This window comes from Giardia intestinalis, chromosome 3 (genome assembly GCF_000002435.2).
Source record: "Giardia intestinalis strain WB C6 chromosome 3, whole genome shotgun sequence".
Classification (NCBI taxonomy): domain Eukaryota; phylum Fornicata; order Diplomonadida; family Hexamitidae; genus Giardia; species Giardia duodenalis.
In genome coordinates this window covers 1,673,143-1,699,444 of record NC_051858.1, presented here as the reverse complement: position 1 = coordinate 1,699,444, position 26,302 = coordinate 1,673,143, and the positions used below count along the sequence as shown (strand labels likewise).

The 26,302-nt window shown below is 50.1% G+C and overlaps 16 protein-coding genes across 16 annotated transcripts; 9 read left to right on the top strand and 7 right to left on the bottom strand.

The window, feature by feature from the left end:
• Nucleotides 1–39: 39 nt before the first annotated feature.
• GL50803_0016160 (Cathepsin B) lies at nt 40–930 on the top strand (the record flags this gene model as incomplete). Its single annotated transcript, XM_001704299.2, has 1 exon — nt 40–930. The coding sequence occupies one exon, from the start codon at nt 40–42 to the stop codon at nt 928–930; it is 891 nt and encodes a 296-aa protein (XP_001704351.2).
• A 60-nt stretch (nt 931–990) lies between these two features.
• On the top strand, nt 991–2,001 carry GL50803_003528 (uncharacterized protein; the record flags this gene model as incomplete). Its single annotated transcript, XM_001704300.1, has 1 exon — nt 991–2,001. The coding sequence occupies one exon, from the start codon at nt 991–993 to the stop codon at nt 1,999–2,001; it is 1,011 nt and encodes a 336-aa protein (XP_001704352.1).
• A 2-nt stretch (nt 2,002–2,003) lies between these two features.
• GL50803_0013382 (uncharacterized protein) lies at nt 2,004–4,406 on the bottom strand (the record flags this gene model as incomplete). The annotated part of the gene is made up of 1 exon (XM_038045717.1): nt 2,004–4,406. One exon carries the CDS (start codon nt 4,404–4,406, stop codon nt 2,004–2,006), a length of 2,403 nt encoding a protein of 800 aa, XP_037901881.1.
• Nucleotides 4,407–4,434: 28 nt separating this feature from the next.
• GL50803_0016159 (uncharacterized protein) lies at nt 4,435–5,565 on the top strand (the record flags this gene model as incomplete). Its single annotated transcript, XM_001704302.1, has 1 exon — nt 4,435–5,565. One exon carries the CDS (start codon nt 4,435–4,437, stop codon nt 5,563–5,565), a length of 1,131 nt encoding a protein of 376 aa, XP_001704354.1.
• Nucleotides 5,566–5,724: 159 nt separating this feature from the next.
• GL50803_0016158 (High cysteine membrane protein) lies at nt 5,725–9,135 on the top strand (the record flags this gene model as incomplete). The annotated part of the gene is made up of 1 exon (XM_001704303.1): nt 5,725–9,135. One exon carries the CDS (start codon nt 5,725–5,727, stop codon nt 9,133–9,135), a length of 3,411 nt encoding a protein of 1,136 aa, XP_001704355.1.
• A 60-nt stretch (nt 9,136–9,195) lies between these two features.
• Nucleotides 9,196–9,516, bottom strand: GL50803_0023552 (uncharacterized protein; the record flags this gene model as incomplete). The annotated part of the gene is made up of 1 exon (XM_001704304.2): nt 9,196–9,516. The coding sequence occupies one exon, from the start codon at nt 9,514–9,516 to the stop codon at nt 9,196–9,198; it is 321 nt and encodes a 106-aa protein (XP_001704356.2).
• Nucleotides 9,517–9,523: 7 nt separating this feature from the next.
• Nucleotides 9,524–11,182, top strand: GL50803_0013800 (Ankyrin repeat protein 1; the record flags this gene model as incomplete). Its single annotated transcript, XM_038045732.1, has 1 exon — nt 9,524–11,182. The coding sequence occupies one exon, from the start codon at nt 9,524–9,526 to the stop codon at nt 11,180–11,182; it is 1,659 nt and encodes a 552-aa protein (XP_037901880.1).
• A 22-nt stretch (nt 11,183–11,204) lies between these two features.
• Nucleotides 11,205–12,968, top strand: GL50803_0027310 (Stress-induced-phosphoprotein 1; the record flags this gene model as incomplete). Its single annotated transcript, XM_001704305.1, has 1 exon — nt 11,205–12,968. One exon carries the CDS (start codon nt 11,205–11,207, stop codon nt 12,966–12,968), a length of 1,764 nt encoding a protein of 587 aa, XP_001704357.1.
• A 9-nt stretch (nt 12,969–12,977) lies between these two features.
• GL50803_004985 (uncharacterized protein) lies at nt 12,978–13,406 on the bottom strand (the record flags this gene model as incomplete). The annotated part of the gene is made up of 1 exon (XM_001704307.1): nt 12,978–13,406. One exon carries the CDS (start codon nt 13,404–13,406, stop codon nt 12,978–12,980), a length of 429 nt encoding a protein of 142 aa, XP_001704359.1.
• Nucleotides 13,407–13,473: 67 nt separating this feature from the next.
• On the top strand, nt 13,474–14,058 carry GL50803_004984 (uncharacterized protein; the record flags this gene model as incomplete). The annotated part of the gene is made up of 1 exon (XM_001704308.2): nt 13,474–14,058. The coding sequence occupies one exon, from the start codon at nt 13,474–13,476 to the stop codon at nt 14,056–14,058; it is 585 nt and encodes a 194-aa protein (XP_001704360.2).
• A 25-nt stretch (nt 14,059–14,083) lies between these two features.
• On the top strand, nt 14,084–16,405 carry GL50803_0016157 (RING-type zinc-finger domain-containing protein; the record flags this gene model as incomplete). The annotated part of the gene is made up of 1 exon (XM_038045851.1): nt 14,084–16,405. One exon carries the CDS (start codon nt 14,084–14,086, stop codon nt 16,403–16,405), a length of 2,322 nt encoding a protein of 773 aa, XP_037901879.1.
• Nucleotides 16,406–16,453: 48 nt separating this feature from the next.
• GL50803_0016156 (Ankyrin repeat protein 1) lies at nt 16,454–17,032 on the bottom strand (the record flags this gene model as incomplete). The annotated part of the gene is made up of 1 exon (XM_001704309.1): nt 16,454–17,032. One exon carries the CDS (start codon nt 17,030–17,032, stop codon nt 16,454–16,456), a length of 579 nt encoding a protein of 192 aa, XP_001704361.1.
• Nucleotides 17,033–17,060: 28 nt separating this feature from the next.
• On the bottom strand, nt 17,061–20,861 carry GL50803_00113480 (uncharacterized protein; the record flags this gene model as incomplete). Its single annotated transcript, XM_001704312.1, has 1 exon — nt 17,061–20,861. The coding sequence occupies one exon, from the start codon at nt 20,859–20,861 to the stop codon at nt 17,061–17,063; it is 3,801 nt and encodes a 1,266-aa protein (XP_001704364.1).
• A 70-nt stretch (nt 20,862–20,931) lies between these two features.
• On the bottom strand, nt 20,932–23,352 carry GL50803_0023560 (uncharacterized protein; the record flags this gene model as incomplete). Its single annotated transcript, XM_001704313.1, has 1 exon — nt 20,932–23,352. The coding sequence occupies one exon, from the start codon at nt 23,350–23,352 to the stop codon at nt 20,932–20,934; it is 2,421 nt and encodes an 806-aa protein (XP_001704365.1).
• Nucleotides 23,353–23,636: 284 nt separating this feature from the next.
• Nucleotides 23,637–25,556, top strand: GL50803_0038275 (uncharacterized protein; the record flags this gene model as incomplete). The annotated part of the gene is made up of 1 exon (XM_001704315.1): nt 23,637–25,556. One exon carries the CDS (start codon nt 23,637–23,639, stop codon nt 25,554–25,556), a length of 1,920 nt encoding a protein of 639 aa, XP_001704367.1.
• A 5-nt stretch (nt 25,557–25,561) lies between these two features.
• Nucleotides 25,562–26,296, bottom strand: GL50803_0012046 (SPEF1-like protein; the record flags this gene model as incomplete). The annotated part of the gene is made up of 1 exon (XM_001704317.1): nt 25,562–26,296. One exon carries the CDS (start codon nt 26,294–26,296, stop codon nt 25,562–25,564), a length of 735 nt encoding a protein of 244 aa, XP_001704369.1.
• Nucleotides 26,297–26,302: the final 6 nt, after the last annotated feature.

Here is a 26,302-nt window from a genome sequence, read left to right as displayed (position 1 = left end):
ACTTGCCTGTACACACAAACGGGCAAAATCGAAATTAAAATGATAGGGGCTTCTCTTTTGCTAGGTGCAGTTCTTGCCGCTCCGGCTGTCTCCCACGCCGATCTCCACACAATTAAGGCGCTCGATGGTCTCACCTGGGTCCCGGAGCTTCCGAAGCGTTTTATGGGCAAGTCCCTGGACGAGGTCAAGGCTATGTTCGGTCCCCTTGTTGACACGTCCAGACCTGCAATTACCATGAGGCGCAGCACCACGCCTCCTGTTGGGGCCCCGGAGAGTTATGACTTCCGCGACGAGTATCCTCACTGCATCACAGAGGTCGTTGATCAGGGCAACTGCGGATCCTGCTGGGCCTTCTCCTCCGTCCAGACCTTCGCAGATCACCGCTGCAGGAGCGGGTTGGATGCCACGGGCGTTAGCTACTCGGTTCAGTACGTGCTTGACTGCGACCGCAAGGACCACGGCTGCAACGGCGGCGAGCCAGTGAACGCCTTCAATTTCCTCCACAACACGGGGACTGTTCTGGCTAGCTGCGTGGGGTACACGGCCGGAGACGATGCTGTCGTCAAGTTTTGCCCCCAGAAGTGCGACGACGGATCCGCTGTGGAGAACGTCGTCGCCACTAGCGGGTCGAAGTCCGGGTCTGCAATCGACGTCCTTCTCGCTCACGGCCCCGTTGTAGCGACCTTCAACGTCGCGCAGGACTTCATGTATTACAAGAGCGGTGTTTACCAGCACAGGTGGGGGCTCTGGCTTGGCGGCCACGCCGTAGAGATAATTGGGTATGGCGTGACAGACTCCGGCCTCGACTACTGGACTGTCCGCAACTCCTGGGGCCCTGACTGGGGTGAGGACGGCTACTTTAGAATCGTTCGCGGCGGCGACGAGTGTGGCATAGAGCACGAGGGCTTCCACTATGCAGACGTAGAGTGAATCCGCTTTTGTCCTCAACTGTGTCTGGTGGTCCGGTTAAGCTAAAAAGTTACAGCGGGCATGGACCTTGATCTCCGGATGAACGCCGAAGAGATTATGCAACCAGCAGAGGCACTAGCTGCAATCGAGCCACCCACTGAATACGAGGATTCCAGCCCGGCAACTATTTACAGAAATGCCTTTCACATTGGATCTCCTCTTTATCAAGGAATTTCTCAGAGCATACGGGGTTACCTAGCACCGGAACAGGACGTCGCTGGTCCCGACACCCGCAAAGATCTCGAAAGGGGTTTACGGTATCTAGGGTTGCTGAAGAAAACGTTCAATAGATTGGCCTCTGCAGAAAATGAGAACACCTTTAGGGAAATACTTCGTGAACACAGAAATGCACAGTCTAGCGGTAGATCCTGTAACATCCCTGCGTTTGTGTTTGTTCAGCAGCTCCTGGGATACGTGTGGGAGGTGTACCCGTTCATAGATGAAGATCCAAGTGATAATTTCTGCAAGGAGTTGCAAACCCTCTTTCAAAGACAGATAGAGAACGATCCCCAGATATACGTAATCTTCCATATCACTATGGTTATGATGTGTCCTTACATTCTGGGCCTTTACGAATCTGAGTCGGAGAAGCGTACGAAAATACGTGAGCTGCTGCGTGTGTTTGTTACCACCGAAGAGGCCAAGAAAAACGAAAGATACTATGACCTCATCTCGGCGATAGTATACTTTTTCCTCATTATACACGCATGCACTGGTAAAAGGTATGAATATGTATTGATCCAGGTTGTCCTGGACAGAGTTCGCGACGTAAACATATCAGAAGACATCAGCAAAGCACATGTCTTCCACATAGAGGCAGTTCTGCAGGGCCTTTTAAAAGCCCTGCACAAATTTAACAGTGGTGTAGTAAAAAGTACTGTCTTTGCTAAAGAGAAACCTTCTCTCAGTCTGAACACATGGAATCAGATAACTAAGTTTGTCGACGACGTAGACAGAAAATACAGACCTAAGGAGTTTTTTGGCTTGAAGCGGTACTGCAAGGAGCAGCCGCAGTATGTGGCGAAGGCCTGATCCTATGCACTCCATATAAATGCCCCGGACTTGATGAATGAGATAAGCTCCTGAGTTGCCGCCTCAGAAGCCTCATTGTCATCTTCTAAAGACGTTCTGATGATGGCCGACAGGTCCCCGGGCATGAATAATCTATGTGCATCCTTGCCCTGTTGTTCGACCTTTATTAGCTCAGTGAGTGAATCAATCCCCTTAGTGCTGTAGAATGCTGCGAGTGCCCTTTGGCGCTTTACTGCTATACCTAAGACAATTAGCGGGATACACGTCTGAAGGTAATATGTGTCACCATATGTTTCATACGCCACACACATCTCTTCGTGCTCCGATGATGACGGCACAGCAGATACGTACATGCTGGAGTCATATCTTCTATCGCCAAGACAGGAGTATACCAACGATCTAGGCCCAGTGCTGCCAAGGTGTAACATGAACCTGGAAAGCGAGCTGAGAAAGCTGCAGGCCGTTGATCTTTGAGGGCGGCGAAGATCACTGGTTGTGATGAGAGCTGTAACGACAGCTTGACTTACTAGTGCGATTAAGGATATGCACAGTCCGTGTGGTGTCTTCAGATACTGCTCCAACAGGGGACAGCCTACAAATGTTGTGATCAGTAGTTCCGCGGCAAATGAAAGAAGATGGGCAGACTTATTTATAAGAGATTCGCTGGGCTGAACGCTTCCTCCAAGAATCGTTGAAAGACAGCATCGGCAGAGTCGTTCAATCGCGGTTTTATAGGCACAGATGACTGAGGTCTCTAGAGATAACGTATGCTCCGTTGAAGGAGGATATCCTAATAGAAGAGACGCATAGGTGAGGAGTCCATAGCGACTGGCCTGGAGGCACGCTGCTGCAAGAGGCTTCTTAACATCTAAGCTCAGTTCTGTATTGAATGCACGCAGAGCCCTTATGGCATCAGAATTTTCACCTCTGGTGCAGAGGTCTTCGTCAATGGTTACCACTAGAGAGCAATCCACATACCCAAATGAGGACAGCATGCGAGAAAGGCCATCAAGAAATAATGCCTTGGCCAAGTCCGGCTGCCATGATACGCCGTGGTGCTTATAGATGCTTTCAAGACGCGCAAGAGCAACTGAATACTCTAAGATAATGGAGTACAGCCGCATCAGCGCAGGGGCATAAAATGAGCGTGTTCCGTACGCAAGCATACTGTCGTACTGCAAAGAAAGCTCAACTGTTCCTGACACTCCAAAAAGAGCAAAAATAGACCTTTGAACTACAGCTAGTTGAGCGGTTGTCAACTCCATTGCCAAAGATCCAGAAACACTACCAGCATCAATGTCTTTGGTTACGGCTAAAAAGGAAGGCGAGAACGCTAGACGGTTAACGATACTTTGAGCAACCAGCAAACGATCCTGGCTGTCTGAGATGTAGCTGGGGTGAGCGTCAATGCACACTGTCTTATCTTGCATGGTAATCTTCTCTAGAATGTGTCGGGATTGTAAGCAATCCTGCACAGAAGCTGTGGTGGCTGTGATGCGCTTAATACTCCCTTCTAAGGTGTATACAGTATCGCGAAGTTCGTCCAGAATGTTAGTGGTAATCACAGAAGAAAAGGCAGCCCCGAAAGCCTGGAAGTTGAGCGCCTGTGCTATGGCATCTGCAGTCACTACGCTGAGCTTGGTGAGGAGCTGGGGTGTTGTGAGGCACAGTTCCTGAATGTACTCACAAAGCTTGGTACCCAATCCTGCGAAGTCAAGGGTAGTTCCCGCCTCTTCAAACAGAGCATGATAGTAGAGGATACGAATACAAGTGCGGTAGTCTCTACCTAATAAGTGTACAAGGGAGGAGTCCTGTAATAGGAGAGCCGTTGAAATGGCAGTGTAAAAAGCGCTGAAAACACAACTATCCAACACATAGATCTTTCTACAGACAGCAAGCAGATTAACAGCATCTAAGTAGTCTGGAATAGTCAGTAGATTCATATACAGCTGCTGATGAGCCCCGTCACTACTAAAGCCGCTCATTTGGCTTGGGTGTTTTCTGCCTGTTTCAGCATCGGGAAAGACAGCGCAGGAGCGCATTTTTCGGGCTGCAGCCTTTATACACACTTCAAGCCGTTCCTCATTGTACTGCCTAATGAGCTTTTCACGATTAATGATTGTCTGTACTCCAGATTGCAGCTGCCGAATCTCTTCAAAATAGGCGCCTGACTCGTTTATTCGGCCGAAGGATGCTATGGCTCTTTTGAGTTGATCGACAGCCTCGGAAGCAGGAGCGTCGAGAGCCTTCTTAAGACAGAGACATATCTGAGCCATGTGTTGTGCACGATAATGCGATATGAGGCTCTGGGTCATCTTCTGATCGTTCCTGAGCTGCTCTAAAGAGGCTTTGAGCATGGGGAGGGCGTCGCTACTTGGCAAATAAATTAAGCAACCAAAAAACATAACCGCCTTCCGAGCCAGTTAGATTCCCATGCCACGCCAAAAAAGAAGCAGAGGGTTGCCTCCCTCCAAGTTTGGAGGTATCGACGTAGATATCATCGCTGGAGAAGTTAACCTCTACAAGTACAATAATCCCGGCAAGCAGGTCAATTTCTGGACCATTCACTCAAGTCTTTGCACTGAAAATGATGCCTTCAAGAAGTCAGGTGTCACTCAGGATGAGCTCGAGTCCTTCTACAATAAGTATCACGTTCCAGAGTGGGACGAAATGTGGGCTGTCAAACGGATCCAAGACCTTGCCGTCCGTGGAAAAGCGCTGAAGGCCTTGGTTGATTGGAAGGGCTTCCCTGCGTCAGATCCTCGGTCTGAGGAAAACTGGCTACCTTTGGATGGGCTCCATCCTCGATACATAGACGACTATTGCAAGCGAAATGCCGCTAGCGGGATCACTTTGATCAAGGCCATGGAGCAGCTGAGTAGGTCTGCTGCGCTCCTGGCCTGGAAATCTATAAAAGAGACTAATGCTGGAAAGGAGATGGCTCAGTCGGGAAAGTACATCATCATCAACTCCTTAGCTGACGACTCCGCTTCGTCTCAAGCGCTCCACGAGCCCAAGCCGAAGAAGCAAGGAGGCCAGTCCGTGGAACCTACCCCTGACGCCAACCAGGCGAGCCTTCATGTCAATGACTTGGAAACTAAGACTGCAAGCATCAGCAAGTCCAGCCTTGCGCCCAGAGAATCGTCCGAAGGTGATACAGATGACATTCATGACGCAGATGAGGGTATAGAGTCCATCTCAAAACGCTCGGAGGATCAGACGGCAAAGCAGTCGTACAACCCTGTTGCCACTGTAATCGACAGGGCGCTCACAGGAGCCTACAAAGTTGGATCCAACAAGCTCCCCATTGAGATGGACCTTAGCAACCGTCTCAGAGAAGTGCTCACAATAATAGAAGCCAAGGCATGTCGCATTAGTATCAAGCAATCTTCCAAGGCGTCACCCGGGGGCTTTAATGAGGCCTCCATTCTCTTTACCCATCCCATGAATGACGGTACCGTTAAAAAGCGAACCGTTGCACTAAGTCTCGATGAAGTGGCGGCAGACCACGACGTAGCAGTCTATGTGTTGAGGGAATTTGTTAAAAAATCCACTATAAAGTGATTCACCCATCAATCTCTCTCAGGTTCTAGTAGTGCATAACTGTTTGTTAATCTTATTCAACCGCCGCGCAACCTCCTCTTAAAACAACTAGTGTGCAATATTTTTGACATCGAATACAAGTAAATTTGTTAAGCATAAGGCCTTGAAAGCTAGATACACATGATACGCATCTCAGTTCTTCTTTTGTCTACACTCTATTCTGCTCTGGCAGCGGCGTGTGACGGCCCGTTTGAGATCTACGACGAAACGTCACTTGAAAAGCTGCGAGAGTGTCCAGGAGCGGAATTCAGATTTACAAGTAATGTTCAAGTGAAGCGGGCATTCACCCCTATACCCAGCTTCACAGGAACAATTGACGGCCAAAATTATTACCTAGCCATCCTTAAACTCGTCCCGACCAAGGGAAACATGGGTCTTTTTCAAACCTTCACGGGCACAGTTCGGCGGCTCCGTCTAGTAACTGCAATAAACGATCTTCATCAGCAGACAGAAAAAGCCGGTCTCTTTGCGGGGGCGTGCGATAGCACATCAATCACGGATGTTACGGTTATGGGGACAATTACTTGTAACGTCGAGCTAGATCCCACTATTGCGCATTACATAGGCGGCTTTGCAGGTCGCGCCCAAAATATAGGCGGCAATATAGAGTCTGTGGTTAACTTATCCATCAAAATCACCGTTGGGAACCTTTTCGTGGGCGGCGTTCTTGGCAGCTTAGACTCTGTTGTAGAGACTGGGCAAACTGGCCTTGTAGCAAAAGGGTTCACGTATAATGGAGAGATATCTATAGGAACGTTGAATATGCCACGCCCTACTGACCCTGCTGCCACGCCCATTCATGTAGGGGGAATGGTGGCCAAATCCGAGCGACCTCTATTAGACTTCAGTGCCACCAATATTAATGTGACAATCTGGGCAGCATCGCTCCAGGTCTTTTATGGCGGCATTGCTGCTATTCAATCTAGGTCTATAATGTCGTCCAGTGTTGCGGGAATGTACGTGTTCGTCAACGATTGTAGTGCTACTTCTTATATTGGCGGAGTAATAGGAGATTTGCTGCCATCCTGTGCTGGCTGTACCAGCATTGAGAACACCAAGGCAACCTATGAGTCTTTTATAGTTCGCGGCCAGCTAGCTGCTTCTGGAGGCTTTGCAGCCCATTCTCTAAATGGTGACTTTACACGGTGCATGTGCTCATACAATCATCTCTGGCTGTCCAGTCCTTCTGGTGGATTTATCGGAGTTGCTGAAAATGTTCGCATTTCTGAGTGTGCCGTTCACGTCACCAACTACACAGCGTCGTCTGCGACGAATCTTGGGACTGGCGGATTTGTTGCTGTGCTCAATCAGAATTCGTTGGTTAATAATTCATATATACTCGCTGAAAACTTCACTTTGGACTCTTCTGGCGTGAGGAAAGGCTGTTTTGCAGGCGAAATAGCCAACTCAATTGTGTCCAACTCCTTCCTTCAGTTCGAAAACGCAACCCTTGTTTTAGCGTCATCTCAGGGAACAAAGTTTGGCTTCTTTGTTGGCCTTTTTTCATATAAGAATGCTAAAACGTCTATAGAGCGTTCATATCTCAAAATAAGCAAGTTCAACTACAAGATGGAGACGGAGCATACACTGGATCTAGGAGGCTTCATCACAGAGGCCACGGCGTCCTCTAGTGTAGCTACTAATAGGCAACTTTATGTGACGCAGTGCTGGATGGATATCTCATTGCATCTGGACTTCTCCCGAAGGCCATCTGGGTCTAAGACCTGTCTTGTGGGCCTTGTAGACTTAGCTCGGCAGGGCATAGAGATTAGTGACTTCTACGGGAGGGTGCATCTTCACGGAGACATTATCAATTTCGAAAGAGCCAACTGCATGTGTGTTATTTCGCAGGTACCTGCTCTTCCATCTTCACTTTTCCATAGAATTATATTCAATCTTAGCTATACATACACTGGAGATCCTGCCTCGACACCTGGCACGATTTACGTGTTTGGAGAAGGAGGAGAATGCATAAATTGCAATCAGTTGATTGTGGCGAATAACAAGTACATAGAGCAAAATAACAACTATCTGTTTGATCCAGAAAATATGCGCACTCTTAACTTTTATCTGAACAGGGGGTGGGCATTTGGCAACGTGGAGCTTTGGACCGCGAGAACTCTAAATGCACCGCCAGTGCTCACGGCGCTTCCCTATATTTTGAACAGTTTTGATAAGAGCATAACGTACACTTCTAGCCGTTCCTTTGATCTTGCAAATCAGACCTTAGGTATTAGCGGCAATAATATTGGTGATGACGATGACGATGATGATGACGACGACGATGATGATGATGTTGGGGCAGAAGGATATACTTTTTATTTTCCCGTATGCTTGCGTGATTTATGCTGGGATTACACAAATGTGTGGAATGCAACAGACTCTCCGGGCCACGGTGAGCTCATATGGACTACTCGAGAATGCTCTGTCAAACTTTGTTCCGTGTGTGACCCGACCTCTCAATTTATCTGTATAATATGCTCCGGAGGACGATTGACAGACCAGGGGCAGTGTCAAGTGTGCAAGGAGGGGTGCATTGCATGCCCGGAGTCCCCTGCTATTTGCACTAAGTGTGCTGACCCTGGATACGAGGCGCAAGGAGGAGATTGCGTCAACATCAATGTATGCCTGGCGGAACCAGACTGTCTTCTTTGCAACGTCGACAATAGAATGCTGTGTGAGCGGTGCACGCGGGGGCACTGGCTGAACAAGGAAACAAACAAGTGCCTGCCCTGCCCACCCAATTGTTATGTGTGCACGACAGATACCTTTTGCACCCAGTGCTCAGTTGCCGAGATACAGCCCATTGCGGGCTCGTGTGATTACTCGTCTACTTGCGCAGATACTAGCACATGTCTGTTCTGTCAAACCGATGATCCCACACATTGTCTGGTCTGCATCGACAACAGCATGACACCTAATACTAATGGAATTTGCGTATCGTCGGATACCCTTTACTGCTACATTGCCCGGTGCTCCATGTGCCTCCCTAACAACCCGTACTGGTGTGCAGTATGCGAGGTGGGGTCGTACGTCTCCTCCATCTATGGAATCTGTATGTACTGCGAGACGGGGTGCAAGCAGTGCACAGAGCTGGAATGCACTATGTGCATAGAGGCAGATCTTCTTCCGATAAAGGGCACCTGTCTTTACTCGTCGGACTGTAACATATCTAACTGCAAGTTTTGTGGGGGTGTGTTATATAGTACATGCCTCCAGTGCATGGACGGATATTTGCAAACTGGCGTCGACGGGGCGTGTGAAAGGCAAAGTGTCAAGAACCCAAAAGGGATTTACATAGTCGTGTTTGCTGCCATTGCAATAGTGGGCACACTCATTATTATCGTCGTTATCGCTATTCGAATAACCAAACGCATTAAGAACAATGCAGAGATGTCTGAAAGGGTAAGATTATTAGCAACATCGCAAGACAGAACTCCTACAACGGATCCTGCCACTCCGTCAAGGACTTTTTACACTCCTACAGCTACATTTAGAGATAGTGGCCACGAGCCGACAGAGCAATCTTGAACATGTGCAACATTATGTGAGAACAGAATGTTTAGAATTTTCGTTGTAACCTAGAGAGTTTTAGGTAACGCGGCAAAGAAGCCCCACAGCAATGATCGTCAGCAAGATGAAGCCGAACATTTGCCTTCGTTGCTTCGTTCCAGCCACCACCTGTACCAACGACTTTTTCAAGGCCAGGGCTTCTGCTTCTAGTTTTGCTTGGTTCTCTCTTGTCTTTGAGTGAACTTCGTCAACAACCATGGCATCCTCTTCCTGCAAGTGTTTGTTAATCGCAATCACGTTCTTTTTGAGTATCCTGGCGACTGAGAGGCCGTCTTCGACAACCTCTTTCTTCTTGGCCTCCAGGGTCTCTGCAACAGCGCGTGCGTTGTTCGACGACATTTTTAAAATGGGGAATCGGGAGTGGTTTGGCGCCATAGCCAATGGAAGCTATGGGGAAATAGAGCAGTTAACTCCGCACATGGCCGGAACACGGAACCATCTCGGAGAAACAGCCTTGATGATAGCGGTCCGTCTTGGAGACGATCATGCTGTTAAGATTTTGGAGCCATTTGAAAGCACCCTGATAAATGCCCAGAATGAAACAGCGCTAATGATTGCCGTGCGCTATTATAACATTGCGGCGGCGCGGCTTCTAGTCAGTGCCGAGTACTGTATTAGCAAGCCGGATGGAACCACTGCTTTGCACCTGGCAACTCAATTGGGACACATAAAGTTCGTTGAACTCTTGGAGCCGTATCTGCGACACACCGCAGACAAGAGTGGAGCTCTGGCCCTTCCAGAGACACGCCCGTTGCACCCTTCTTTTCGGGATCTCGGGGGCTTTGATCTACTCAGGCTAAAGGATGATGATCTGATTGTGTCATCCACTATCTTCAAGCAGCGAGGCTCAAACATACACATCACAGATTCCTTCAACCGCCACTTAAACTCACTAACACCGTCAAAGCAGTCCCATCCAATCAGCAAAAAGAGTGCTTCATTGCCTATAGAGTCCGAAACAGCGTCAACTGAGCAGTCCTTGCATCAGCCAACCCCAGTGACTAAGCAATTAACAAAGTCTATACCACGTCCTTCGCCGCACGTTCACATAGAAATGGCAGTAATAGAGGATACAATGACTACTGCTTGTGACATCAGTACGGTCCAGTCAGAGTCATTGAAAGAACCTGATCTAGACCTCGTGGCGTGCACTGGTGTTGACGACGATGTAACGCTATTAAATAAGACATCATCTGCAAAGAAAACATACATTCATGCACAGCTGCAGGCATCACAGGTGCTCAGTGCATTGGAGACACCCTATATGGTTCCTTCTTTTGTTGTGCTGCCCACCCAATTCTACCACGGCTCTTCATTGAGTACCCAAGCAGCACAGGGAATATTTCCACTATTGATTATTAATCTCTTTGCTAAGGAGAGTACAGTCAACACCTTTGAAAGCATCGAAGAGGTGCAAGCCCGGACGCTTCTAGCACTGGAGTGCCTTGTTTGTGCGTTAGACACTGCGTATGTTACGGATCTTCCAAGCATTTTTATTTGCGCTACTCCCAACTTGGTCAGCGTTGTAGTTCCTTGTAGAGGCGCCCCGCAGCTTGAAAAAAGTATATCACATCTTTCTACAAAGGGAGTCTTCGCGACTGCTTTATTGCCTCCATTGAAAGAGAGATATATGTGCCTTGCGAAGTCCTTTTCTCCGAAGCATCTGCCGCATGCAGGCCATCTGTGCGATACTCGATACATCTGTGTCCATAAGATAACTAGGGAGAAGCTCTGCAGGCTGTGCCGGCCAAGCATGACTGCATGTAAAGTTTATCTGTTGGCTGATTCAGCAACTAGCAGCGGAACACATGATAGTGGCGTGTGTGCAGCATCTGAGGACGCTCTGTCGGGACATTTCTCCAGCTTTCTGGTTCAAGTATCCGGGGCGACTAGGGCTGAATCGCTACTAGTTTGGCTCGCCTTCAGTGGGTACGATGCTTCCTTGCTCTCGTTCTACGAATTCACAGAGATAGATCTTTCAAGCGAGATCTTCATCGAAACTTGATTAATTGATTCACCAAAAAAAAATGTCTGCAGAGGAGTTCAAGGCCCAGGGAAACCAAGCGGCCAAAGAGGGGAGGCTGGCAGACGCCATCGACTGCTACACCAAGGCCATCAATATCGACGGGTCTAACCACGTCTACTACAGTAACCGTGCGAACATCTACCACCAGCTGGAGGACTACGACGCTGCTGTCGCGGATGCAGAGAAGTGTATCGAGTTAAAGCCAAGCTTTGGAAAGGGCTTTCTGCGCAAAGCGGACGCCCTTGCCGCCATGGGAAAGCGCGAGGAAGCCGTAGAGGTACTGCGCGATGGAATTGAAAGTTGTGGCAATACAGAGCCTTTGCTTAGCCAGCGCCTTTCCTCCTTGGAGGCCAGTGCTGGTGGATTTGGCGGGGCCCCGGGCGCTGGAGATCCAGGAGCGTTTATGCGTAACATGTTCAATGCAGAGGGGATGGCCAAGATAAGGGCAAACCCGAAGACGGCGAAGTACCTTGCCGATGACCCCTCTCTGGAGCAGAAGCTCACTCTTGTAGCGTCAAACCCCCAGATGATGATGCAAGTCGCCGGAGCCGACCCGCGCCTCATGGAGTGCATGCTTGTGGCCATGGGAATCGACCCAGACATGATGAAGGACATGCCCCAGGCTCCGGGCGCGCCTTCCTTTGATGCCAAACCCGCTAACCCTGAACCACCTGCGCCAAAGGAGCCAGAGAAGGTTCTCACCCCTGAGGAAATAGAGGCCAATAAATTGAAAGACGAGGGGAACGATCTATTTAAAGAAAAGAAGTATGCTGAGGCCATCGAGAAGTATGAGGCTGCCTTTGCTAAGCACAAGAGCATACTCTTCCTAAATAACATCAGCACGGCCCTACTGAAGATGGAGAAGATAACTGAGGCGGAGGAGAAGGCAATGGAGGCGTACAATTATGGACGCGACAACCCTGGGACAGCGACGTTTGAAGAGCTTGGAAAAGCCCTTACGAAGGCGGCCTCGGCGCAGTACGCCCGCAAGGACTACGAGAAGGCAATAAAGACGCTGAAGTCTGCTATGCTTGAACACAGGTCGAAGCAGACGCTGGCCTTGCTGACGAAGGTTGAGGACGAGTGGGAGCTCATCAAGAAGCAGAACGCGTATAGTCCTGAAAAGGCAGAGAGAGCTAAGAACGAGGGTAACGAGCTTTTCAAGGCCGGAAAGTACCAGGAGGCCGTGGACAAGTACACCGAGGGACTCAAAGCTCTTCCGCTGGATCCAGAGCGCGAGTACAGAGACGACAATGAGAAGTTTACAGCCAACAAAACACTCTTGACCTCCCTTCTCAATAACAGAGCTAACGCATACTTCAAATTGGGCCAAATGAACCTTTCATATGATGACGCCGATCACATTGTTTCGCTCATCAAAGATACGACCAACACAAAGGCTCTTTTGCGCAAGGGCCAAATCGAGAGGCTCCGTCGCCAGTACTACAAGGCAGTGGAGACATACAAGAAGGTGCTTGAGCATGAAAAGTACAACAATCAGGAAGCCCTAGAGGGATATCGCAAGACGACCGAGAAGATCCAGGAGCTCCAGCGCAACCCAGACAGCAAGGAGGCCAAGGAGGTGACCGAGATTGCAATGGCCGACGAGGAAATACAGAAGATTGCATCAGATCCAGGCCTCGCCGAAGTCATCAAGCAGATTTCAACAAATCCTCAGGCGGCGCAGCAGTATCTCAGCGATCCCAACATCTCTTCTCGTATAGAGAAGCTTATCAACGCAGGGATCATACGCACCGGTCAGTGAATGTGCACTTCATTGTATATTATTCCGGGACCGGTAGGCCTTGATCAGGGCGGCGAGTTCCGGGTCCGCCGTCAGAGACGACTCCATGGCATTGAGGCCGTCCACTGCTTGCTTCGCAAGGGCAGTAGTATCTGTGGGTGGAAGGGGCGGTCGCTGCGGAGTCCTTGTAGGCGGGGTTGGAGCTACTACCGGCTTGGCACGAAGAGTTTCTATCTCGAACTTCAGATCATCTATGACAACAAGGTGAGTGTCTACGCTCTTCCTCAGCACCTCGTTTTCCGTTTCCAGGGCCACTATCCGGTTCTCAAGCCCCTCCCGCTCCCGCAGAAAGCTATTCCTCTGCTGAAGAAGCGCCTCAGTTAACTCCTGCATCATCTGCAGGATATTCTCGTTTACTTGCTGCCTCTTCAGAAGAGCCGGGTGGGCGTTAGCATCCATGGAGGGAGTTTTTTATTAGGGTCGCACCCATAGTAGACGCAGAGGCATGCGAGGAAGGGAAAATAAAATGAGCGCAGTAGCATTTGAGATAGAGACAGGCACCAGGCCCGGTCTGCCCTTGAGGGAAAACCTCTATGCTCGTTTGGTAATGGCACCTGTTACCCTAACCCACGAGCAACTGGCCCAGAAACTCAGTGCTGCTGATGGCAGGGCCAAGGCAGCTACTACTGCGAAGGCTATTAGAGCGCAGTTGGAGTCGTGCGGAGTCACCGTCAAGCGAGCGGCCGCCGTCCTTGCCGATCACCAGCAGCGCCACAAATTAGCCCAGGAGATTGCCCTTCGTCAGCTGAATGCCCTTCTGATCCGCAATACAAGGCTTGCCTACAAGAAGAACAACATTAGCAGGTACTATGCGCACATGCGTGACAAGTTGATATTTCGAGCCGTGCAGGAAAAGGTATCTCGAAGGGAGCAAGGAGAGCATCTGCAGAAAAAGCTTGGAGCCGCAGCGGCCAGGAGAACTCAATGGCTGAAAGATCGCGTGATGAAGAAGTCTGTCGCAGAACCAATAAAGTCGCTCTATGAGTTTCTGGGGCCAGTTATAGAGGCGTCGTCGTTCTCGTCCATTGCAAGTATATCGTCCATGGCCTAGCTGTCACAATAAACATTTTAAAATTATGGCCCTTTGCGCCGACAGGCCGTCCCTCCCGCCTGCGGGCGCAGTTTCTCCGCTTTCTTCAATACAGAGCATTCTGCTACACTACAGTTCTCTTTTTCAAGTCCCCCTTGGGGTCCTTGAGCTCATCTTTGGAGATGTGTGCAAGCAAATCGACGAAGCCCTCTACAATCAACCGCTGGCCCAATTAGACACAGACATACGTTTCAAGGTCCACCTCTACCGGGTCTTGGAAGGTGTGTTGACAAGGAGCACCCCGCTAACTGAGCTTCTTCCACCTGCAAAGCTCTATACCAGCGGGAATACCATTCGTGAGTTCACCATCTTCTGTGATAACTACGCGGGAGTCACAGACATAGACGATGATTCGAGGCAATTAGAGCTTTCTTCCTTTGAGGACTATCTATGCCCAGCTTGCGAGAAGCTGATGCTCTTGCCTGTTGTTTTGCACCCATGTGGCCATACCATATGCAGGAACTGCTTGGAGCGGGGCACAACTTGTTCTGTGGGTCCTCTTTCTCGCTCTGAACCTCGTTACATTACTACGTGTTCCCTCTGCGCGGCAGAAGTTACATTTGCAAACTATCAGCATGAGATGTATCAAAAGCTACGTAATAGATTTACATTCAACTGCGCGTTCCTCTCCGAAGGATGCATTTACAAGGGTCTGCTTTCTGATATGGAAAGTCATTTACAGATATGCCCCTACGCTCTCAAGGACCAGCAGACAAATGAGGATACTGCCGTTGCAATTGTGAGATTGAAGGAAAAGCAGCTACGAGGGCTTGAAGCGGACATTGGCTTGTATTCCGCTACGCTGAAGACCCTTAGTGAGCGAGTGCGACTATTCTCTGAAGGTGCAGACACGCTTTCACTGGCAGCACGTAGACTGGCTGATTTGGTGCCCTGCCCAACAGGCTCGCCATTTCCTGCTCAACTTACCCAGATCGACCACGATATTCGTACGGATCCGCTCAATCTAAATAACTTAGCTGCTAAGCTTCAGATTTTAGGCGATGCCGTGCATTCTTTTGTGTCCAGTCAAACCACGAGTACTGTCCATTCCTCTGCGATAGCTGACCAGTCTGGAAATATCGCGATGATTCACAGTCTGGAAAGTCAATTAGGTTACTATAAACAAAAGCTTGCAGACACAGAAAGGAACCTCAAGGAAGTCACCTCTAAACAAGGGTCTTTGAAACAGGAGATAGAAGTTCAACGAGCCCTTTTAGAAGAGAGCCAGCAAACCATCAACGATCTGACCACCCAGCTCTCATTGGCCAGAGACCAACTCATAGAAGTTCAAAGGTCCTGTTCGTGCGCTGTTGTCCGTAACTGTAACGAGGAGTTGGCGGCGGAGAACAAGCGCATGCAGATGTCTGTCAGTAGCCTGCAACGTATGCTTGGAGACTCAAAGCAGGAGTTAAGCGCACGGAGCGAGGAGACGGAGATGTATAAGGAACGCCTTGTTAGTCTTATGATGGACACGAACAACCTTGCAAATACACTAGTCAAGTTTCAGCTACTTACAGCAGAGCAAAACAAGCGGCTCCGCGAGATGTCTGGCCAGCTTCAGCTCTTTTACTCGGGAAAACCTGTCTGCTATGATTGCGGTTGTAAAATAGATTCTGCTACGTTAGATTCGAACACAATAATCTACACAACGACAGAATTGGTTAAGCAGTCTGAGCGCACTCTTGCAGAGGTTGCATCAGCATCGCTGGGAGTCGGAACATCTGCTGTTTCCGGTATCGATCCTTCTGCTAGTAGCCATTTCCCTCTGAAGCGCGAGTCTGAAGCAGCCCCACTGAAGTCAGAAAACGGAAGCCTCCATGTTCTTGCGTCAGATTACCCGCTTTCTCTCGAACGTTTTATGGAGGACGACATAAATATAGACATCACAGCCATCACACTGCTACGATACATCTTCCATCCGAAAGTGTTACGGAGCCGGACGAAACTGGAGCACTTTGCCAACGATTGTAAGGCTTTGTTGAGAAAAGCCATAGGCCGAGACGAGCCCCTATCAGACGAGAAAAAACTCCAGGCATTGTATCAGCTTTTAGCTAGTTTGCGGCAGTTCTATGCCAACGATTATCCCTTGGACGAGATCCTAGATTTCCTAGCTCGGTTTCAGCTCGAAAACTCTCTAATAATGCGTGACCAGTTTGGTGTAGAGGCACGGCGCTCCATAATGGAAGGGTATAAGAAAGTCAGAAGCGAAAATAGAATACTCAAGGCGACTCTTGAGCAGCTCCAGGAAAAGAAGAGCATCTACCACAGCGTGCTTGCCGAGAAGAGTCGAGGTCGTCGCATAGATTAGGTGCAAATCCACTACATCAATGGCTCGTAATGCGATTGTAAATTTACATTACATTATGTACGATCTAAGTAACTCCTCTATTTTGGATTTATGTGGAGAACTTTTTGCTTCAGAGCAGCAGACCTTGAGGGCGTCCTCGGCGTACAGATCGCCCTCACGCGGAGCCAAGAGCTTAACGGCCTCAAGGTTACCCATGGCACTGGCGTGCACAAGGGCGACACGCCCCTCGCCGTCCGTAGCACCAGACTCAAAGTCAAGAAGAATCTCTATAATGGACTGGTAATTGTAGTATGCAGCAAGAATGAGCGCGGTAGGCCTAGTAACCGTCATCGATCCCATCTTGAGTCTCACATCCATGTGGAGCTGCTTCTCAAGGGGGGCGAGCTCTCGTACTCCCTCATCATATCTCATCTTTGCTGCTAGGCCAAGCGCAGACCAGCCGGCCTTGTCAAGCGTCCCTGCTTGGTCTAAGTGAGCGCGGATGTCTTTGAGGCTCTTACGCTCAACCGCTTGCATGAGCTGATGATGTGCGTCTACGCTATGCTGCAAATCGTTGAACAAGTGCATGGCCTGTTCAGTCGAACTCAGATAGCGGGGAGACGCGATGGGGTCTGGTGCGGCGGCCATAGAATTAATTTTGGCACGGACGCAGTTGCTACAGGTCTATGTCAAGCTCGTTGAAGGTGGAGAGTGGCTCATTAACTGCGTTCCCGACGCCTATGCTCAAGCTTCTACTGGCCAGGCCCTCCCCCATGGCTCCTCCCTGCGCGCTCCGCTCCAGTGACGCTCCTCCCTCGAACTGCTTGCTGTCATAGAAATCCATTTCAGCTCCGCTCATGTTGGCCAAGTAATCAAGAGTAGAGTCGGCCATCCCACCCTCTACCCTGCCGGCGGGCTTCTTTTCATCGACAAAGTCCATCTCCCAGGCCTCTAGCTTTCTTGTAGTTGGCGTCTTTTGATGCACGCTTTTCTCCTCCAGAAGGTAGTGCGAGTCTGGGTCGAGATCCTGCATGTCGTCGAGTCGCGGGGCTGTGGAGGGCTTTATAGTGATCTCTGGACTGTCGATAAATTCGTTCAAGGTGTCATCGGGCGGGATGATCTTGCGACCAGATGGTTGCAGACTGCGCTGCTGACTACTGGGATGAGGCTCCCCGAGTCCTTGGCCTTGTACAGAGTAGCTATCCGAATAATAGTTGAGATCCACGTCAGTCATGGGTGCAGACCTTTCATATGACACCGGATTGGGCAGATCATGCGAGGAGCCGTTCGCAATTCTTCCAGATGGGGGAGGCCTTTGTGCAAAAGAACTAGGAGATGCCCTGGGAGGAGACAATCTATTTATATCATTAGCGCTGCAAAGAGACCCAGACGCTATTGCAGGCTGCTGGGAGATACTTTGATTTGTAAAAGCGCCGTGCTCGCTTTCCTGAGCTAAGCTCTGCCTCGCAACTGCTCGTTTCCGCAGCGGAGACGTCTTGGCCTGCTCTGGGACCAGTAGCCCCTGTACTCCTAGCTTTCCAAAGTCAAAGGTGTCGCTGCTGTCATCGGGAACACTGATCTGTGGCCGTGCCAAGCCGCTCTCGGTAAGACTCTGCTCTAGACTAACATGTGCCATGCTAACACTGGATTGGTTAATATCTTTATCGATCATTGTTTCTGCTGCAAGAGTGGTTGCATTAGTAGGGCGGACAGGGGTACCACCCTCAAATCTGCTGAGGGTTAAGCTCCCAACTAGCTCTCCCGCTTCTCGTGCCTGTTGTCGGTGGTGTGCGAGGGACTCTGGGGTCCTATTCGCAGTGATATTTTGCATATGCTCATCCACATGCGGTTCCTCTTCGAAATAGGAGCCAAGAGTAGCATTCTGGACTGCATAGGATGGATTTGAGGCCACGGATATGGCATGCGCCAAAGAGATGTCTAGCTCGCCACTATTTGTTGAATCAGGAATAATGGTTGAGCCTTCGGTAACGTTTTCATCGTTAAAGTCTTCCAGCTCCATGCTCTCGTTTGTGGGGCCGGTGTAGCTATCAACCCTACTTACATAACCATCATCGTCTACGTCCTGCAGATAATTTTCAGATATTCTCTGATCAGGTTCTTCTAACTGCACATCGTGGACAGGATCATGAACCTCCACAACGGCTTTCTTCGGGTCTTCGCACTGAAGCTCAAGGTCTGGGGACTCAACAGAGATGAGTGGTTTGCGCCGTCCGATGGAAGTCGCTAAATCGTTTGAAGACATGCTTCGTTCTGGAGTCTTCTGCTTCGGAGGGTGCTGCTGGATGCACACCGGAGATTCGGTCTTCTGGGCCAGGAAGAGAGAGACTGAGCCTAGTGTAGTGTTGCTTGCCTTAGAGGAGTTTCTATCGGGAAGCGCAGAGAATGAGGAAGCGGACCGTAGGGCAGGGCTTTCAAATCTGCGGCCAGAAGCAGAACCTAGAGGCTCTATAGGACCACTCTTCCCATAGTATTCCTCAAACTCATTGGGTCGCCGCACATATGAAGTGTGTGCACGCTTCTCAACAGATGATGTGATGCGCTTGTAACTAGACTCTGCAAGGGAGTTTCCTGGCCGCGGAGTTACGCGACTTTCTTCCTCAGACTCCCTCTTTCGAGGCCCGGTGCTCCGACCAAGGGATCTAGGAACCACCGGCTGGAGAATCATCGGTTCCGCCAATGAGTCCGTAATTGATGGACCACAGTCTTCACGCTCGGAGGCAGATGGCTTGCGTGACTTTTCACTACGAGGTGGTATTCTTGGAGGAGATTGGTTTGCATTCACAATAGATCCTCGTCGCTGTGACACCCCCGAGAGCGTGGGAGTGTTAGCTTCACTGGCAGTTAAAGTGGCTTCTTGAAGACTAACTTTATCCATAAATGCCCCAGATATCTCCATCACCAATGCATCGATCTCCTCTCGGTACAGGTACCCCTTAGAGCCGGCATACATAAGCTTACCGTGCACACTCTGAAGGATCGCGCGTATCTTCTTGCTATATGCTACTAGCTCATTGACACGGCGTTTGAGCCGCACACGGTCAGCGGCGAGAGATACTTGCTCTTCTTCAAGTTTAGCTAGCGCGGCCCGCAACGTTGCATTGTCTGCGCTGAGGGTCTCAATCTTCTCAACAAGATGGTCTGATGTTTGGGATGGATGAGACATCATCCTAGACTGGAGCTCTGAGAGGTCGGACGCCAACTGATCGGATCTCTGCCGAAGCAGGATCTCCTCGTTCTCCTTTTCTCGCAGAGTCCTCTTCAAGTTTGTGATTTCGATGACGTACTTCTCGTTGAGGACATGCAGGTCTTCCGTTGGGTCGGTGGGAATAATTGTTGTGATCACTGGAGCGTTGTGTTGCACGCTAACGGGGGACTGGCTGCGTAGCTCGCTGATGAGGAGGTCCTTCTCCCTCAGCTCCTCCCGGAGCCGCGTGCTTTCTGCCAGCGCCTTCTGCGCCTGTGCACTACACTCAGAGAGCTGGGAGACCTTTGCAGACAGGTCCTCCACGATTGCCTGCAGGCGCTTGTTCTCCTCCTCGTACGCTGGCAGGGGTTGCGACGCGCCCCGGGGGGCAGAGATGGTCGACCCTGCGCGCGGTGGCAGGTCTGTGCTCGGCTCGTCGGGGTGGAGGCTCAGGGCCCCGAACACGCCCTCCGAAGCTGCGCTCAGGGGCCGCCGGCCGTCCTGCGTAACGCTGATCTCGGTTGCAGAGTCCGCCTGCATCTGTAGCTGCTTGCTCTGGGCCTCCAGCTCGAGGACGCTGGCCTTTGTCATCAGGTGCAAGGCCCGGGACTGCAGCTCCCTCAAGTTTACTGCAAGCAGCTCCCTCTGTTTCTGGACCGTCTTGTACTCGAACTCCAGCTTCAGGTGGTCGCTGGACAGCACGGACAGCCGGGTCTGCAGTTCCTGCGCGGTAGCTTCATAACGATGAATTACATCCTTCAGTCTAGTGTTTTCTCCTTCTAGCACGCAGCATTTTTCAAAAAGGGCCTGTGCCTGTTGTAATTGAGCGGACGGCTGAGATTGAAGAGATGCTATTGAGTTTGAAAGGAGAGCCTCGGTTTTCTCGGCGTCTTGAAGCTTTGTATGAAGATGCATTACAGTACTGGCAAGGAGATTCTCGTTCTGGGACTTCTCGTGGAGAGCTGCAGAGGCTTGCCGTTTTGCTTCTGCTAACTCATCTTGGAGCTTTGCGTTTTCACCGCGGACGCGGGCGATTTCGTTGGAGAGTTTCTCGCATGTCCGTGACCCAGCGTACATCAAATCCTCACTCTCTTGTAACTCGTGCTTTAGCTCTGATATCTGCGTGCGCGCCGCTTGCAGCTCACGGCCGAGTCTCTCGATTGTTTGCTGAGATTGCCCATTTGCGGTCTGCAGACTCGCAACAGTCGCAGTCAGTGTGATGATCCGCGAGTTGAGATGGTGCACCTTATCCATGCTTCCGACTGGGTGCATGGACGCGGCCGACCTTTTAATTTTGTATCACAAAATTTCGCTAAATGGTAACATTTACCAATTACCACGGCTACCTTTTGAAAATCCGCCTAGCTCCATGGACCTGCGTTGCAAAAGGCTTTTCATTGTTGTCCTCATCAAAAACCACAAACTTCCGAGAGGCGTTGTTCAAGCGAAGCATCGTGGCGTCCGCCGGAAGAGCTATTTTTTTGATAAATGGAAACAACGCTATCTGGGAAAGATACTTCTCAATATAGTTTTGTGAATTACGCATACTCGCGAGAAGGATGCCTGGACGCAAGTCAATGGACATTGGTCCTGCAAAGCCCATCTCTAGCAAGATGACCAGGGTAAGCGCAACAATGGTGTGGACACTCCCCGAGCCGGCAACAAGGGTGATGGTAGGGCCAGTTTTAGAGTCCGTTCCCTGGCTTCTACAGCTGAAATCCAGATCGTCTCTTTCGCGAAATTTCAAACAGTGTTCCAATGTATCAAGGCAAAGATTTGCCAAAGCTTCATTGACTGGATCTCCGATTTCGGGCCCAGGGGTCCCTGATGTATAAGTCGTAAGAATCGCACGCATGTGCTTCAGTCTTTCGTGATTTGGGTCTACTATTCGTGTTACATGAGCAAAAGGAGTGTAACATAACACCTGTGATTTGCAAGTATAACAGTCATTACTGAATTGCAAACTTAGGGCGTGTAGTCTGACCAGTGTTTCTGTCACCAGGCGACAGGTGGGAGAGTAGTCCAGTTTGCCTGCCTCGTAAGGAATTAGAAGATAAGACAAAGAAGTCGCTATGCTAAGAGCTACATCTGTCTCTAATGCACCGCAAAGCAGTATGCCGCACTTGGCCGGAACCCTTCTGTCGAGCATCATCAGCTCGTCTGCAGAGAACTCTGTATTAGGAATGCACCGCGCTGCAGCGGAGGTTATGCATCGTTGGTGGATGGATTGAGAAGAGAAACAAGCATCTTGACGGATAGTCGACGCCGTTGCTTTGCGTGCAAACAAAGAAAGAGCCCCCTGGTACCTGTTCTGTTCCTCAGAATTAAAGGTAAGAGCAGGGTAGGGGTCAATTAGCAATCCTTCAAGGTTAGAGCTGGCCAAGAATTCCGCGACGGTTGTGTTATTCGATTGGAGGCGGCTAGCGTAGAAGGTTTCAAGATTAGCTCGCCCCTTCGTCTGGTCTGGTATATACGTTGCAAGGCTTACTGGCTGATTGAGCTTATGTATAGTCAGATTCCTGAGGTTCATGAAAAGAATCCCCGATATACCGTGGTCAAGGAGGAACTCGTAGGCTTCCAGAGGAAGGTCTGCCGGTAGACACAAGTCACGCAGTTGACGGGAAAGGGTGAGATTTGTTACAGAAGTCAGCAGATAGTGTAGTGCTAATTTTGCTCGTGTGAGAGGCTCCTCATCGGAACGTACATCTCCGCATATGATTGACTCGTTGAGCCAGAGGCGCTTGATCCCTGTCTGCGTGTATTGCGAAGACGCGCCTGCTCTTACTATTGGCGGCGTGGAGCCTTCAAGACATTTGACTAATGCCAGCGGTATTGTCGAGTTAAGAAGACCAAAGGTTTCTATGTTTGGATAAGAGAAAAAATCGTAGTGCGTGTCGTCGTCTACCTCGTCCTTTCTGCAGTCTATGAGCAAGAGAGTCCGAATGCCCTGAAGGATGCCGTTGTGCTGGATCGGAGAGTAGTTTAGCGAGATGTCGTATACTATCAGATTGAGGAGACAGTGCATTTCATTATCACGATCCTGGATCTTTGTGCAGAGGACGTCCGTGAGAGTAAGCGCTACGTTTTCTAGGACGGTAGGCAGGCCTGGTATGCTTTGTGCCAATTCAGGTTCGCCGTGCATATCTATACGAATATAGATCTGGTCGACCTCTCCCAGAATTTGAAGCAAGTCTGTCCAGCCGTCGAAGCACTGATCCGAGAAGTTTGTGGAGTCGTGATCGGCTGCACAGAGATCCTCAGATACGTATGTGGAGAAGTTAGAGCCGAATGCTGGCTCTGGATATCCACTGGGAGTGTGCTCTTTGGATAGGAGAAGATTCAGGAGGCCAGTCCAGCAGGAAAGAATAACGTCCTGCGGAGAGTGCTTCTTCAGCAGCTCCCGGGCTTCGTTACGGACATTGCTAGTATGCTGCGTATTTTCTATATGAATTAATTGAAGCATCTCTGAGACGGGGAAGTATATTGACGCTTCTTTAAGCTCTAGGCACTTCTGCTTATTAGATATCAGCTGTGCGAATGTTTTATTTACGTTATCACCGCTGCAGAGGTTGGCTAGTGACTCCAGAAGATCCTCAGACTTAGATGAGGAGTGGCTATGCGTTTCCAACGTCCCATAGTAGTTACTTAAATTTATGAGTCTCTTCCGGGCTGCAGCTAGCTCACTCCGCCTAGACGAACTTCCTGACCACCTTTCATTAACATTAGATGAGGTGCCTAGTAATCTGGGGTCCAGTTTTTTCATTGTTTCATTGATTCAGTTAGAATTTCCACTGTCAGGCTGTACATGGTCAAGTTGACAAGCCCTGTCAGCGGGTGGATCGCTCGTATCACAGCAGTGTGGAGGGCACGAACGTAAAAGGACTGCCATCTTCTTATGTTCCACCCATCAGTACTTTGGATTTCTTCATAGAAGTTACATCAGTGGGTTACAGAACTGTGACGGAGCATCTGGGGCCAGCTTGTGTGATCTAGTTGTACCTCCGCAAAGAACCTTTTTTTGAATCAAAAAATAAAACCAGATACCACATGCCAATTCCTTCTACGTACGACGAGCAGCACCGTGATATTTTGCGTTCCCTCGCCAAATATATCGAGCGGAATAATCCCCACCACCCACCGTTTGAAACTATTTTTAACGAGCCTCTTATACTTCATCGGTATGTTTCGCAAATGCGGGTGAACTGGCTGGAGGTGTCCTCAGCAGTCAACATCGATCGAAACCGTGCGTACCACTGGTATTATGAAACCCATCTGCGTAAGATTATAGATGCCAAGGTCACCTTTGATGACAAAGAGATAATTAGAGATATGATCTTGAAAGGGATCGAGGACAAAAGCATTCTGGCAAGCGATTTTCAAGCACGAATCAAGAGCAGAATGAGCAAGGAGTACCATCGCGCGGAATTTACTATGACATATAACAATATCCTCCGGAGTAAGGCGGTGAAGATGGCGATGATGAAGGCAGGAGTATCTCTTTCTGGAAAGAAGACAAGACTAGACATAACAGATGAGTTCTGTGCGCGTCGGACGAAGGGAAGCACGCTAATGTACTCGGGCACTTCTGGCGCGTCATCTCCGAATTACGTAGCATACAACGGGCAGAAAACGCACGGATCTAGCATTGTTGGCTTGCCGGGATCCAGGATGGGAGCCCTCACGCCACAAAGCAGGGGGTCCCACAGCGATATTAACATAGGCCCAGGAGCGCATAGTGTAGGCTTTACCAGCACAATGCACTCACACGCGTCTACCCCTGGCTACTATACGCCGCGCACATACGGCACCGAGGTGCAGACCCCGGTTGGATACGAAGAGGGCGAGGGGGCAAGTCTGGACTCCCATCTCAGTGACAACATGCGGTTATCCTTTCCGTCTATTGACATTGGAGGTAATAAGCAAGTGCTGGACGGCAGCGGCCTGGGCTTATCGAGCATTCCAGACCCGTCCTTGATCCCCAATTCTTATTATCTTAGAACACAGGCCCAGCATGCGCCGAACTGGCGCGGGGTCAATACCCTTGCCTCCGGGGATTTTTCTAAGCACATTCCTCTGACCATGTATCAACAGCTCAGGCAGGATCAGCCGCTTAATAACTATGTGGGTGCCCCCCAAGGAAACATGTTTCCGCATCGGAGTAACCGGTTAAGTTATGAATCGTCCCCTATCATGGTTGCTGATAACGGGACTCCTCTGCAGCAGCCTCATTCAGCGGGTCTGTACATCGAAAACATCCCTCCTGCGGGACAGCAGTCTGTACCACCTACCGATGACCACCGTCAGTACCCCGCTGGACTGTCGCACAACGGAACCAGCATGTCGTGCAATCATAGCATTAACGTTGGGTACCCTTCCAATATGAGCAACGGCGGTAACTCCATATCGAACATGGGCATGTGCTTTCAAGGGCAGATGCATCATGTGCCCAGCTTCTTGAACTTCGTACCCAACAGTATGCAGCATACCATGCCACTCGGAGTCGATGCTTCGTTTACTGCGTACGCACCGTACGGCGGCATGCAGAATGCCGTCGGTATTAATCGCAACGAGACGCCATTATCCTTCGGAGAGATCGATCCATTCTCCTCTCAGCAGGCCGTCAAAATGCCTCTAGAGTTCCTGGACGGCTTCTCCTCCACAAGAACAACCACCATGCCCGGTTTAGCTATGTCTCAGTCCGGAGCTGAACCTGAATCCGGTGAGGTAGGTTATTTCAAGACAGCCCCTGCTCCGATGTATACGGATGGCAGGGAGTACAGTATAGGGGCGGCCTCCAATGAAAGCGGAGCGCCAATCAAAGAAGTCAGGGAAGCTCGAGAGGCCACGAATCCCATTGTTTCAGAATCAAACCAACAGGAGGTCAAGAAGGATGACTTTCCATGGGATCAGCTTGGGGAAAAACTAAAGCCCTTGTGGGACAGGTCATCAGCGGCCCTGTTAGAGTAAATGAGTTATGCGCCATTGCGCTGCTTGAGCTTTACTTCAAGATGCTCTATTTTCCTCTCAAGGGCTAGTATTCGCTCGTTCTTCACCGCAAGAAGTTTTTCCAACGTGGCAATCTTCTGTTTGAGGAGAGTGTTCTCTTCCATGAGGTCTCCGTTAGCAATGCTTGATCCGTCGTGCAGGTCGGCCAAGCCAATAGAAGTGTTGCTGACTGGAGGGGGCTGGGGAGGAGGAGCCACTCGAAGGGTAGGTGCAGGAGCGGGCGTATGCTGCTGGTTTGCAGCAGAAGCAGTAGCTACGGAAGGAGCTGAGCGACTGGGGGCCGAAAGATGCCTTTGAAGGCGATGCTCGTCTCCTCGCGGGTCGGATCTCGAAGGATGCTCCTCGCTTCTTGCACTTACGCGCATAATGGCCGAGCGAACCCGGATCAGCACGCGTTCAATTGCGCCTGGCTTTGCAGAAATGAGCGCATCAATCTCGTCGGCGCTCAGCTTAAGCTGGAGCCTTTTGAGCACCTTCTGCTGTAGGGTCTCCCAGTTCTTTCTCTTGGCCTCGGAGTTAGTCGTAGATTGATAGTTGTGAAGCTCCACAAGCTTGGGGAGAAAGTGATGGATAACCTCTGCAAGCAGCACGCCATCGGCAAAGTCGCGCGAGATGTAGCCCTTAGACCTTGAAAGGGGTATTCCGTCGACCCATAGATAGATCTCATGCCGGGCCTCGTCGTCTAGCGCCACATGGGTCATTTCGTA